The 14,019-nt window shown below is 38.4% G+C and overlaps 1 protein-coding gene across 1 annotated transcript in view; it reads left to right on the top strand.

The window, feature by feature from the left end:
• Itpr2 (inositol 1,4,5-trisphosphate receptor, type 2) overlaps positions 1–14,019 on the top strand; it is a gene marked incomplete in the record, with an annotated part of 429,938 nt that overhangs the window by 326,799 nt on the left and 89,120 nt on the right. The window contains 2 exon segments of the mRNA XM_013511399.1: positions 8,417–8,524; positions 12,798–12,990. Coding sequence (XP_013366853.1) covers positions 8,417–8,524; positions 12,798–12,990 — 301 coding nt within the window.

Below are 14,019 nucleotides of genomic sequence, written 5' to 3'. Positions count from 1 at the left end.
AATAAAAGATGCCACCAAAAATGCAAAGCCCAAATCGGTCATCTTTATTCTCAGATCTTGGAGTAAAAAAAAGACATGATGTTCTTTAGAGCTCCTGTTACACATGTGTTTATGTACAAGATTTATATCCAGGTGGGTATGTGTATTTTATGTATTTTATACATATACATGTTTATATTCCTGTTTAGTGCTATATGCATGTTTAACAAAATTACAAATATATCGTGACTAATAATGATCCCTCCGAAACAAATAATGGCCAAATTTCTGTCCACTTCTTAGCAGTAGTCCCCAGTGCAGACACCACTGCTATTGATCCTATATACCCATGTATCACATTGTATTTTCTTATAAAGCTTTAATATTAGGGTGTTGCTGAGCTTTTACTACTGCAGCAAATCCCTGAGATAATCAGCTTGTAAAGAGGAAGGTTTATTTTGGCACCTGGTTTTGGAGGTTTCAGTCTGTGACCAATTGGTCCCTCTGCGTTGGGTGTATGATAAGGCAGAAAAATGTCACACTGTGGATCACATGGCAGAGAAAACTCTTGTTTACCTCCTGACTGGGACCCTAAAACCAAGAAGGAAATAGGGCTAGGGTCCCACTGTCATCTTGAGGGGCGTGCCCTCCCAGTGACTGGGAGACCTCCCACAAAGCTCCCACATAAATTTCCAGCATCTTCCAGTGGCACCAGGGGTTGGGACCAAGTGTTTAACACATGTGGCTTTAAAAGACACTTAATAAAACCACAGTAATTATGATAGCTGATAAATTATCTCAGGCTTTTTTAAAATTTGTAATAATGACCCAGTAGGTGGTCTTGGCAAAATTCTTTGGCAACATGCACTGAATAGGCCAAATATAGGCACCATTTCTATTCCATATATAAACAGTTGTTACTGTCTTGGCTAATAAAGGCTGTTGTGGATTGCAAGTGCTTCTAGGACCACGAGGTTTCCCACTTAAAACTTCTCTTGCTTTTAACATTCAAAAAAGTTAGCCAGGTTTAGACTCTCATTATTAGCAATATTGATTGTTGATTGGTTTGCTGGACCACATAGTATGGTGACATCAGCTAATTTCAAGTTCTGTTGTGGGAGTCTGTTAGTTGTCAAGTTGGATTCATAAGATGCTGCCCTTGAATATCTTCACTGGTTGTTTTTTGGCTTTTAATTAGGATTTAAATTAGATTTCTTATTGTGACAACTCTCCATGGATATGCTAGACTTTTCCAGAAACAGCTACCAGGTGTTTTTACCTTTGCTTTGCAAAGCACGTAATAATAATAGTAAATGATATTGCTTCTTGGATGCTGTTTTTTTGCTATTTCTGCATCTTTTATGTCTTAGTCACCCAGGTCCTTTCCTGACTAAGCAGCCTTGTTTGCTCTTCTTTATTCTGTGTTAAAACAGAACATACCTACATATTGTAATTTTTCTTTCTGTATCTTAGTCACCATTGTTTCTCTCCATTATATGGTGCTATTGCTTCTTTGGATGCTGGTTTGTTATTGTTGTTGTTGCTTTATTAATAATGTCATACGGGGGCTGGGGATGTGGCTTAGTGGTAGAGCTTTTTGTCTTGCACACACCAGGCCCTGGGTTCGATCCCCAGTATCACACACACAAAAAATAATAGTAATGTCATACAGAAGGGTACATGGCAGGATAGAATAAATCAAATGTGGCTAAAATCCCCATCATGGAGAAAACTAAATGCCTTTAGTAGGCAGTTGTTATTGTACAGAACATTTTAATGGGATTGTATATATAAGGAATAACTCCTCAAAAACTATTGGACACATGTTAATTAGTCTCTGTTAAGTTGTGCTTTCAATAAGTAGTAAATTTGGATCAAAAAAGCACCATATCGACACCAGTCCTTTTCATACATTTCAGAACAATTGAGAATTTTAAAAATTCTTCTGTATTTTGTTTATATTTCTGAGAAATATATTCTTTTTGTCTTATAGGGATCTATTCCTCATTTGTTGAGTAGTCAGTTCTTTCTCTAAAATGTTTATCTCTATCAGAAGGGACATAAGTACATAAATAACTGAAAAAGAAAAGTACTTTATTACTGGCAGTTGTATCATCATCTGATTTCTAATCAGATTTCGTTGCCCTTTTTTTTATAGAGGAAGAAACAGAAATAATTCATTGAGACTTATGAGTCTTTGCCTACTTTCACACGATTGTGTGCCATTAATTAGCTCATTTCTTCAGTGATCCAACAAATATTTATAGCCTATTTCGTGTACCACATTTTGTTTCTGCCTCTCAGAATACAGAGATGAGTAAGGCCAGGCTCATTTCCTTAAAGATCTCACCGTACAATGGAGGCTAAGACACAGAAAAAAAAATTACAGTACATAGGTATGTTCTGTAAACAAGGCTGCTTGGTCAGGAAAGGCCCTGGGTGACCAAGATATAAAAGATGCAGAGATAGAAAAAATGGTGCAGTTAATTGTTTTTGTTATTATCGTTTGTTTGTCGGAGACAGGTCTGTGTGTGTAGTACAGGCTGGTTTGGAACTCTACGTAGCTCAGGCTGGCTGTGAACTTGTGGTGATTCCCCAGCTTCAGCCTGATCCTCCCCAGTGCTAAGATTCAGGCGTGTGCCCCCGTGCCCAATTTTCTTTGATTCTTTGCTGTTGTTTAATTGTGTATTTGAATTTTCCAGATATGTGTTGATTACTTATATAATCACAAATGAAACTGCTGTGCTCTTTCAGAGTGCCTTTGATCTTCAACAAAGAGATGTAGAGTTGTCTCATTGAGACTGCAGGGAAGAGAAAGGGCCCGGGACATTTCTGCTAAGCAAAAATACTAAATGAAAAGTATTCGTATAGGTTTGTTCACTCTTAATTATGGCACATAGAATTGCATTATTCATTTTTTAAAAATAATTAGAGTAATTTTAACACCACGAAGTGACTAACAGCAATAAAAGATTTTTAATAAATACATTTATGAGAAAATGTGCAAATTACCATCTCACCTTGGGAAACTATGAACTATTTAAGTTTTAAAGAGTTCTGATATATAACTTTGATTTAAAAATATGTGTTGAGCACCTCGTATGTGCCAGACACCGTTCTAAGCCTTTGAAATAGAGCAGCGAAGGGAACCAGTGAAAATTGTGTTCAGGCTTACGTTCTGAAAGGGGAGGGTTAATAAACAGACCAGTTATAAAGTATGTTGTGTCAGGTCACCCTGCGTGCTATGGGGAATAAAGACGCAGGAAATGGAGTGAGATGTTTCAGGGGAGGTGGTGGGCCAGTCTTCCAAAGTGTGGTAGGTACTGGTGAGACAGTGTTGGACTGGAGACCTGAAATAAGGGAGAACACCATGCAGGTGTCTAGAGGAAGAACATCCAGACCGAAGCGAACAGCCACTGCCAAAGCCCTGAGGGGGAGGCAGGCCTGTTGGGTGGAAGGAACAGTAGGGAACCATGTGGCTGGGCCACCAGTGGGGAGAGTAGCAGGAGTGGAATTCAGGATGGCAATGGGGCTGTGGTGAGGACATGGCTGTCTCTCTGGATGAGATGGCCACTATAAGAGGATTCTGAGTAAGAAAGAAGGAAGATCTGACCAAAAAAGAATACTGTGTCTTTTGTGTTAGAGCCAGGCTCCAGAGAACAGGGTGGGACGGGGTAACCAGTTAAAAGGCTGCCGCAGTATTCCAAGTGAGAGAAGACCAGGGATCAGACCGGGCTATGGGAGGAGGTCTGAGAAGTTGGATGAGAACCATGTGGGCCGTCCTGAAACCAAATCATTATCAGTGACCGCACCTGTTTTCTTTCAGTCTGCTCTGACTGGTTCTTCCTAAGTGGCACTTCCTTTGAGTTCTTTAAACCCTATATTTTAAAAAAAGCACGTTAGGAGCTACAGGTTATTGATTCTAACATCTTTTCATTATCCTTCCTGGCTTCACTGGCTTCTTTTTTTTTTTTTTAATTTTAGAAATTAAAGGAGGAAAATACTAACAGATTGACAACATTTTACAAAATAGCATAGAATCAGTACAGACATTACAGAGTTACAAACAGAGTGGTAGGGAATTAACAATGCTTATTGTATTACATATTGATATCTTCAATGTAGTTTCTCTATCTTCAACTATATTGATATCTTCAATGTAGTTTCTCATGAAAACACATATAGACATACAAAGCTAATCTTTATTCAACATAGATTCCCTAATCCTGCCTCAATTCCTTGCGCAGATTCTTAGTTCCTATGTAGTTCCTATGTATCTATTTTTGGGGGCGTTTTTGGCCTCACCTAGGACAACCACGAGTCCCGTTCATTACAGCAACTCTTGACCTACTCCATGCCTGTCCCCAGCCAGCTGAGCGTCACAAGAGAGAACCTCACAAACACGCTTACTGGGATGGAGGAGACCCTGAGGGCTTCCTGCAGTGCTGCTGGATTTCCTGAGTGCATTCACTTTCCTTCCTGTTTCAGACCTACCCTTCACTGAATATCCAGCCCTCTTCTCACATCCACCTTCTAGGCTTCCTACTCCACTGCAAAAATCACAAGAACCAGAGAACACCTTCTCTGCGTTCCCATGGTCACAGCCGCCCACCCTCCTGCATCTGTGCGCCCTTCTCTGCTGTCCCTGAGGTTTCCTTTGTTTCTGAGACAAACTCTTCCATTTTTGTGCTAGATCTTTGCACTCTCCGCTACTTAAGATGTCGCTCTAGCAATGGTTCTCCCTTTTCTCTCAAAATCAAATAAACACGAGGTTGCATTCTCCCTGTTTTAAAAAAAACAAACCAACCTTCTTTGTACCTTAGTCCTTGTCAGCTAACCACTGTTTTACTTGGCTCCCCTAACAGCAATGGTCTGTAAGAGATGCCTGTGCTCATACTCACTGCTTATACCTCATCTCCTCCAACATTTATTTTAAAAAAAAAAACCTTACCACAACTGAACTATATTGTGTGGTACCACTTACTACAATTGAACTATATAGTGTGCACCACTTACTACAATTGAACTATATAGTGTGCACCACTTATTGCAATTGAACTATATAGTGTGCACAATTGCTTCTACTAAGCTTATTAGTGGCTTCCAGGTTGCTAAGCAGAATGACACTTCCTAGTTTTCATTTGAATTGACTTAGCATCAGCATTTGACACAAATGATCCCTCCTTCCATCTTGAGATTTCTTCCTTCACTTCATAGCCAGGACACTTAATCACACTGATTTTGTTCCTTTCTCACTGACCCAATGTCCTCAGTCTTCTTTGCTGATGTTTTTCAGTTCCATGGAACAGTTTTCTTGGTCTAAGCTCATTTTTAGGGCAATTTCATTAAAGTTCACAATTTTAAATATGAGCCGTATACTGTTGTCAGGAAAGCAAAGTATGATAAATTTAAAGATCATACTTGACTCTACTGATATTCTAGAATCAGGAAACACTTCATTCCATGAAGGAGGATAAGTGTTTTGATGAGCTTGGTTGGTCAGAAAGGGGCCGGAGAAAATATAAACAAAGAGCAAAGTGTGAGTTGGTCATTTAAATTTACTCTCTGTGTAAAGCTGGAATTGGCAGTAGAAAAATGACTGATTGCTTGAGATGAAGTTAACTTCAGATTTAGGATTGAAGCAGAGAAAACTATATTTTCATGCCCACTGAAACTGGCCTGTTTGGGAATTTAGCTACTATCTCTCTTCTGATTTCTCAGAAGTTCACACAACTTTATTTTGATTTGAGGTCATGAAACTTTAGTATCAGTGACTCCATGTGGTGTCTTAGCCTGGTCTATTGGTGCCTCCGATAGGTGCCTGGCATATCTCAGGTGGATATTTGATGAAGAGTAGGTCTGAAACATGAAGGAAAGTGAATGGATTGTGTGTCTATAATTTTTGTTTAACATTGATGACCCACAAATGTATAGTTGTATCTCTAGTCTCCCCAGAACATTTGACAAACGTATTCAACAACATGCTCCTTGCATGGCGTTGAAAGCTCTTAGATGTCCAAATCTGAAGTCCTGATTTTCTTGCATTAAGTGTGTGTCTCTTGAATTTTTCCATAGTAAACTACATTTCTAAATGCTTAGCTGTACAGGTTGATAATCTTAGGGTCATCATGTGTTAGTCAAAATTTTATTGCTGTGGCAAAATACCTGAGATGCACTTTGAAAAGAGTAAAGATTTATTTTGACTTATGGTTTCAGAGGTTGCAGTCCATGGTTGCTTGGTTCCATTGCTTTGGGCCTATGGTGAGGCTGAACATCATGCTGGGGAGTGTGTGGTAGAACAGAGCTGCTCTCCTCATGATGGCCTGGAAGTAAAAAAGAGAGAGAGGGAAAAAGGGGCCAGGGTCTTAATATACTGTTCAAGGTTACACACTCAGTGACCTAATATCCTTTAGCTGGACTCTACCTCCTAAAGGTTTCACTCTTTCCCAATAACGCCATCATTTGGGGAGCAAGCCTTCAACCCCTGAGATTTTGGGAGACATTTAACTTTTCTTTTCTCTTGTGCCCTAGACCCAATTTGTAGACAAATCATGCTAGTTTTATGTTGCCCATTGTTAATGTATCTGAATGATCACAATAATTTTATCTTTTGAAACTTGCTTAGGTTTTTAGAAATACCAGCAAGTTACAACATTTCATTACTATGGTTTGTAATAAGAATTGATATACATTTAGTCAAGTATAAAAAACAAAAAATGGCTTTTGTGAGTGATTTATAAGTGACCCTGAAAACCAGTTCTAAAATAATGATTCAAAAGTGATTTATTCCAGAGCAGGATTAATGGGATGAATATTTAACTTACCGAATTATTGCTTCCAAGGATAATATTCATTTGGTTTTATAGATTCTGGATTATTGTTGAAAATTTATCTGTATTCTTTAAAATCACAATTTTGTGAAGATCTCATGAATAATATAAAAACTTGTTTATTGCAGTATAAAGTTGACTGACTCTGGAGCTGTCTGAGTTCAATACTAGCTCTACCAGTTTCTGGCTATGCTATTACACATGGGTTCCCTGTGCCTCAGTTCTTTCAACTATAAAATGGGGGACAATAATAGTGCCTACCCAGGATTTCTCGGTAGTATCAAATGAGATCATAAATTTAAATTCCTTAGGATCTGCACTGGCACAGGGTAAGAGAGCCATTGTGGTGAGAGTAAAAGAATTATGTGGCAGAAGGTTTGTCCCTAGAAGGCCTTGGGAACTTGAGGCATAAATAGAACATTTGAAGGGTTAAAGGCACTGCAGGATTACAGGAATTGTTCAAGCCAACTGTAAAAGAGACATCTGAAGGCAACATGTATTAATTATCTACAAAGTGAGATAACCAGCCAACAGATGCCTTAGATGTTCAGATAAGAAAGATCTTTTCTACCCATAGCAGTTAAAAATAATTTGACAGAATTTTTGTTTTTTAAATATCCAGTTTCAATTTCAATAAAATTGAAGTCTATACCCATAAAGGAACAATTTTGGCTTACTAAGATGCAGAAGTATGGGAGTTTAGTACAAATTACTAATGTAGAGTTTTGATTGTATATCATAAGGGAAGCCTTCTGAAGTATAGACCTCTCTGTGTATATCCACGAAGCCACCCTTTACATTATAGTTTCCACTCCCCACAAATCCATGGCACTGTTGATCAAGTTGTGTTCTATGTGTGTGTGGTTTAAATTTATTAAAGGAAATATCATTTATGTCTACATCCCTTTGAACATTTCTTCCTGGCATAATCCCACATTTATTAAAGATACAACTTCAATCAAAAATATTAATGACTTACATGTGCAAGCACCACATTGTTTCTCTAGTGTAAAGCCTGAGGAGTTAATTTAAACTAGGAGATATGATAGACATTGGGAACTGATAGGAAAGCACTCATAGGTAAAGGATAACTGGAATATGGGAAAAGAGAAGGGAAAGAAGGAGAAAGTTTGTATATATGTATATGCAGGATAGTTAACACAGGTGTTCTACTGTCCTGTATTTCCTTGCTGAAAGAAACTGTCAGTGAGGCATTGGTTGATTAGCTTTGTATGTCTATATGTGTTTTCATGAGAAACTACATTGAAGATATCAATATGTAATACAATAAGCATTGTTAATTCCCTACCACTCTGTTTGTAACTCTGTAATGTCTGTACTGATCCTTTGCTATTTTGTAAAACGTTGTCGATCTGTTAGTATTTTCCTCCTTTTATTTCTAAAACTAAAAAAAATATTAATGACTGATCTTTATGACTTGAGTATTTATACCTATCAAAAGTAGACATACTTTCTCCTAAACTATAACTTGATTGCCATTAACCTCAGGACTAAGAAGCTGTGTGTACAAGTGAATGACATAATTTCTGAGTCTGACCCCCAGAAAGGAATCAAAAACCTAAACCCTTTCTCCTTTCTCCCGTCAGTTGGCCCGCCACAACAAGCTGTTACAGCAGATGCTCAAACCAGGATCCGATCCAGATGAAGGAGATGAAGCCTTAAAGTATTATGCCAACCACACCGCACAGATTGAGGTAACAGTCCATTATTTCTTGAAAGGGACCAACTAGGACAAAATATACCTACTTTGTATTCGGGACCATTTTCATTATTTTTTTGCTTAAAGCAATAAGCCAGCATTGAGTGATTTAAAGTGGGAAGTACTGTGCATGCTGAAAGATGATCTATAAGAAAACGAGGTGCATATCTTTCACAGTTATCTTTCCTTTTTTTTTCCACACCAGACTATGTGTAAATTTAAAGATAAAACCAATAGAGTGCTTTCATTGCCATTGTTTTGGGTCTAGAAATGATTGTCGCAAAATAGTGATGTTTAAAGACTAGCAATTATTATAGAAGCCATTATTCAAGAAGAGTTTTTTTTAAAGAAAATTGTGGAAGGTTTATTCCTATTGCAATCTCCGTGTGTCTTAAGAAAGTACTCAAAAGGAAGGGGACTAGGAAATGAGGGAGGAGAGAAGAAACGAGGGGAGGGGAAAGGGCCAGAGAAAGAATTGAGATGTGTTATGTATGTGTACCAGTTCCCCACAATGAATGTAATCATTATGTACCACAAACATGTATTCATAAAAAAGGAAAAAAGAGAAGGAAGTTTAGAAAACATGGACGGCGCTAACGAAGTTTTCATGTTGATATCATAGACTTGGGATACTTTAACAGTTTCTATGTTCAACATGTAGCAATTGACTCCTTCACCCCATAAATGAGATTTTATGCAGTGACCTGGGACAGTGACAGTTCAGGACATGGGAGTCAAGGTGGACTTAGGTATTGGAAGACCCATCTGGCTGTCACTCACTAGCTGTGGTATCATTTTGACACTACTGGGCAGAACTAATCAGGCAGAACTGAGCAGAGTACTTGATGCTTGTCAGTCTTAATTTACATGCATTCATTGCGGCAGATATCTTTTAGTTTTCAGAAGGATAGACAATGGACATCAGTACTCTAAGGTTATGTAGTCACTATGCCTTACTGTGTACTCTGCCAAACCTTTGGAATAGGGTGCATTAGCTCCTTGGGCCACAAAATGGAACCCTTACTTATGAGAACTAACAGTACCACAGCTTTGGTATCAAACTTGGCTTAGTGGAACCCAGGACCCAGACCAGCAGCCAGTGCTGTTCAGTGCATCAGTTGCGTAGGAACTGGGAAGCTCACAAAGTCAGGAGGCCCGAGAAATTAATCCAAATAGGTCACAAGCCATGGGGGTTCTAAGGAAGGTCCCAAGACCCAAAATGCAACGCTAGCAGGTCAGAAGAGAGCAGGGAGTAAATAGCAGGGAGAGTGGGCAGAAAAGAGTTAATACCCAAGAGATGGAGGCTGCTGTTTGTGATTTTATTAATTATTATCAATGAAGAGTGATGTAGCTATAAACACTCATGCAGTTTATGTTTACTGAACACTGGCTGTCAAACAATTCACACTAGAGAGGATAATTCTGCACAGTAATTGTGTGTTTTTAAAAGGACAGAGAAATGTAGAGAAAACAGTGGTTGATTGTCCTTGATGAATTTCAGGATACATTTTCTTTTTTTTTTTTTTTTTTGTGGGGGCGGTGGTTTCTGGTACCAGGAATCGAATTCATGACCTCGCGCTTGCCAGGCAGGTGCTGTGCCGCTGAGCTAAATCCCCAGCCCCTGGGATACATTTTCATAGACATGACAGCCCTTAAGAACATATTAAAGATTGAATACAAGTTTCTCTGTACTATTAAAGAGACAAAGGACTTCAGATAGAAGAAGCAATTGAAAAGAAAGTGAATCAGCATAGGAAGGGAGCAAACAGAAAGATGGTACAAGCAAAAAAGAACTTATGTTTTTGTGTATTGAGTTTTTGCTGTTATTCTTTTATTGATCTCAGAAGACTCTCTGCCTTTATCAGGGTCACAATCTTGTCTGGAAGCCTTTTCCCTTGACTTCTACCATGCCTTGTTTTCTAGAAGTACATGTCAACCACTCCACTAGTCAAAACAACTCAACTTGCTGGCTAGATGGGAAAACACATGCATATATAGATATGTATACCATATACATATAGATATATAGGGGGCAGGGCTTGATGCTGGATTGTACATTGTATTAGTCAACTTTGATGTTATTGCAACAAAATACCTGTGATAATTAACTTATAAAGACAAAAGGTCCCATGGGAATATCAGCAGGTATATTTCTATGTCCCTCATCTCCAGTTTGAGACAGGGAAAGGCCTCCATTATGTTTGTATTTCCAAAACTGAACAGTATGTCTGAAAATATAACTATAGAATTGTTATTATCAAAAATAATAGCTTGTCTGTAAAATAGAGACTTCATAAGCATGGGGAATAGAAAGAGCCTTATGTCAAATCAGCCATCCAAGAAGGAGTTTCCCTGTAACGATCCTGCTTCTGTTTTAAACTCCTCTGATAGACGTCTCACTTCTTCAGAAGGACGTTGATTGAATTTGGACCAATTCCAGTCATTAGAAAGGCAACTTTAAACAACGAGTTCACACCAGACCATTTTATTGTTTATCTACTGCTCAGAACATCTTCTCACCTCCCAATAAGACGGCTTTAACATTTAAAAAACCATCGTGGTCGCAAAATTTCAAGCTTTTATAGATTAGGGCTCACATCGTTTTTTTCACTTTGAATTCTCCAAAGTGCCCCACCTAAAGATTGAATCAGCATTTGTGCACAATGTGTGGAAAATTAACCATATTTGGCTTTTTGCAGTTGACATATTCCCATTTCTTTCCCAAAACCCTCAGTTTGTCGGTGCCCTTTGTAAAATGAGGCAGCCAGAATTGAACATGACATTTCATGAAGGGGCTGCATAGCTTGATTTATAATAATCAAGAATCTGTGTCTTTCATGTGCCCTGAGTAGTTTATTAATATCTGACACTGTTGGCTCAAGTAGACTTTTTAAAAGATTTTCATCTGGTTGCCTGTCATGGCCAGTATGTCCCAATTATTTTATGTAATTCATTTTTAAACTTGTATGTAGGAATTTTTCTTTACCACTAGGAGATTTCATCTTGTTTAGGTCAATATTTTTGTTTATAGTTTGGATGTATAACAAAGCATTTAGGATGCTGTCAGTTACAAGTTTAACAGAATACCAGATTGACAGTTACTCAAAGAATAAACATTTTATTTTCTTACAGGTAGTCTGGATTTAACAGTAGTTCTATAATTGATTCAGTCACCTCAGGGTTGCAAAATGGCTGCCAGAGGTTCAGGCATCACACCTTTATATTACCATTTATTCTGAGCAAACAGAAAGATGGTACAAGCAAAAAAAGAACTTTTGTTTTTGTGTATTGAGTTTTTGCTATTATTCTTTTATTGATCTCACAAGGCTCTCTGCCTTTATCAGAGTCACAATCTTGTCTGGAAGCATTTTCCCTTGACTTCTACCATGCCTTGTTTTCTAGAACTATGTCACATGTCAACCACTACACCAGTCAATGGTGAAAGGAAATCAGATCACTCCTCTGGGTTAGACTAGTCTTTAGTGATTGCTAGGGACCTGAAATGAACCCTGAAATTTAGGCTACAGACCTTGTTATGTAGGAAGCTATACGAAAATACCCAGCCTATTTTATCTAAAGTTAAATGGTCACAAATATCAAATGAATGAAGCTGAAAATAACACGATGTATGAGTGTATGCTTAAGTGAATGTTATACCTACAAAAATGTTTTGCTAAGAATAAAACATTTTAATGATATAGAACACCCTTCTCTGTGGACTAGAGGTACATAATGCTTAGTGTATCATTTATTACCCAGCAGCCCTTGCAGGAAGAACAGAGTAAGAATGAGATACCAACGTGGGTGTTGGATTTAAGGCTATTCTGTCAGTTACTTGCTAAATAAGACCATTACAGGCCTCTGATAGGGGCTGAGGATTTAGCTCAGTGGTATACGTGTCTGCCTGGCAAGTGCAAGGTCCTGAGTTCAATTCCCAGCACTACAGAAAAAAAAAGAAACAGAAAGGTCTCTGTTATACCTCATGAAAATGAAAATAGGTGGCAAGAGTTTAATGCTAATCCAGAGAGAATGAATGATTTAAAGTTTTCTTCTTTATAAGCAGCTATGGTGTTTATGATATGCTCATCTATTAATATCTTTTACACAAAGTAGGACAGTAAAGGATTATTTTAGGTATTTCAACCTGGCATGTTTTGGTTAATAGGATTCATAATATATTATCAGTTAGAACATGCTAAAAACAAAAAACGTAGCCTAAGACCGAGGTGTACAAAAGGTTAAAACTGAATGCAAATTAATGTTTTCAGATTGTTCGGCATGACAGGACTATGGAACAAATAGTTTTTCCTGTTCCCAACATATGTGAGTTCCTCACGAGAGAATCCAAGTGCCGTGTGTTTAACACGACAGAAAGGGATGAACAAGGAAGTAAGGTGAATGACTTCTTCCAGCAGACAGAAGACCTCTACAACGAAATGAAGTGGCAGAGGAAAATCAGGAGTAAGTACAATAAACCGAAATGGTGGGGTTTGTGCATTGGGATAGATAAATTGGTACTTTGGGACCCCTGATGCCAATTCACTTGAATTGATTTTTAATTTCTTGCCTGTTTGATGTTACTGAAATCACTTGTAGGCTTAAGAGTGTAAGCTCAGTCTACAGTGGAGTTGAGACACCTGCAGCTTAATGAAAACAGAAAACGCCGAGTAATTACACCACCTGTTAGCGAGGAACCTATTTTTAACCCATTTCTGTCCAGGACTGAAATATTTTGAATTTTTGCATGATAGTTGTATGTGTTACCTAGGAAAGTTCAAGGAACAAGAATGTGAAAACATTTCATTGTCTCCCCCACCCCTTTTTTTTAGACAGGGTCTCACTATGTAGTTCAGGCTGGCCTTGAACTCACTGAGTAGCCCAGGCTAGACTTGAACCTGTAGAAATCCCCCTGCCTCAGCCTCCTGGGATTACTGGGATTACAGGCATGTGCCACCATTCCCAGCCATTATGTGCCATTGTTATGAGTGTACCATAAATGGATCACTAGGCATTCAAGTGTTACATACATATCACAAATCACAGGTTGTAGCTGTGTGCTTGGAGTGTTGGACAGCTGCAGGTCTGAACTCTCTGAAGGCCCAATGGGCCTTGCAATGGGTAATAGGGTGGGGAGACACGGGCACCAGCGACCTGCTCCCCTGTTGCCCTGTGATTGAGCTGATGGTTCCATGGTCTTCTGAATGCCACTCTAACGTATCTTTACCTCTCCCAACAAGCTAAACATTGTGGGGCACTGGTATTCAAAGGACCAGTGTGATAACTTTACAGTTAAAAGTCATCATAATACAGTTTTCACTACTTATAATTTAGCTTTCTAATCCATTTGAAAACATTGAGTTTTAAATTTTAAAATCATGAAATTTGAAGTAAAATTTATTTTTCCTGACAAGAGATATCATGAGTTCTTTCTGCATGGCTTTTGGACAAGTTTCCGAGACATGCAGGCATACATTCACAATGCTTCCATTC

This window comes from Chinchilla lanigera, unplaced genomic scaffold (genome assembly GCF_000276665.1).
Source record: "Chinchilla lanigera isolate Chin_1 unplaced genomic scaffold, ChiLan1.0 scaffold00012, whole genome shotgun sequence".
NCBI lineage: Eukaryota > Metazoa > Chordata > Mammalia > Rodentia > Chinchillidae > Chinchilla > Chinchilla lanigera.
Note: the sequence above shows the minus strand (reverse complement) of the source record. Positions and strands in the feature narration are given on the sequence as shown.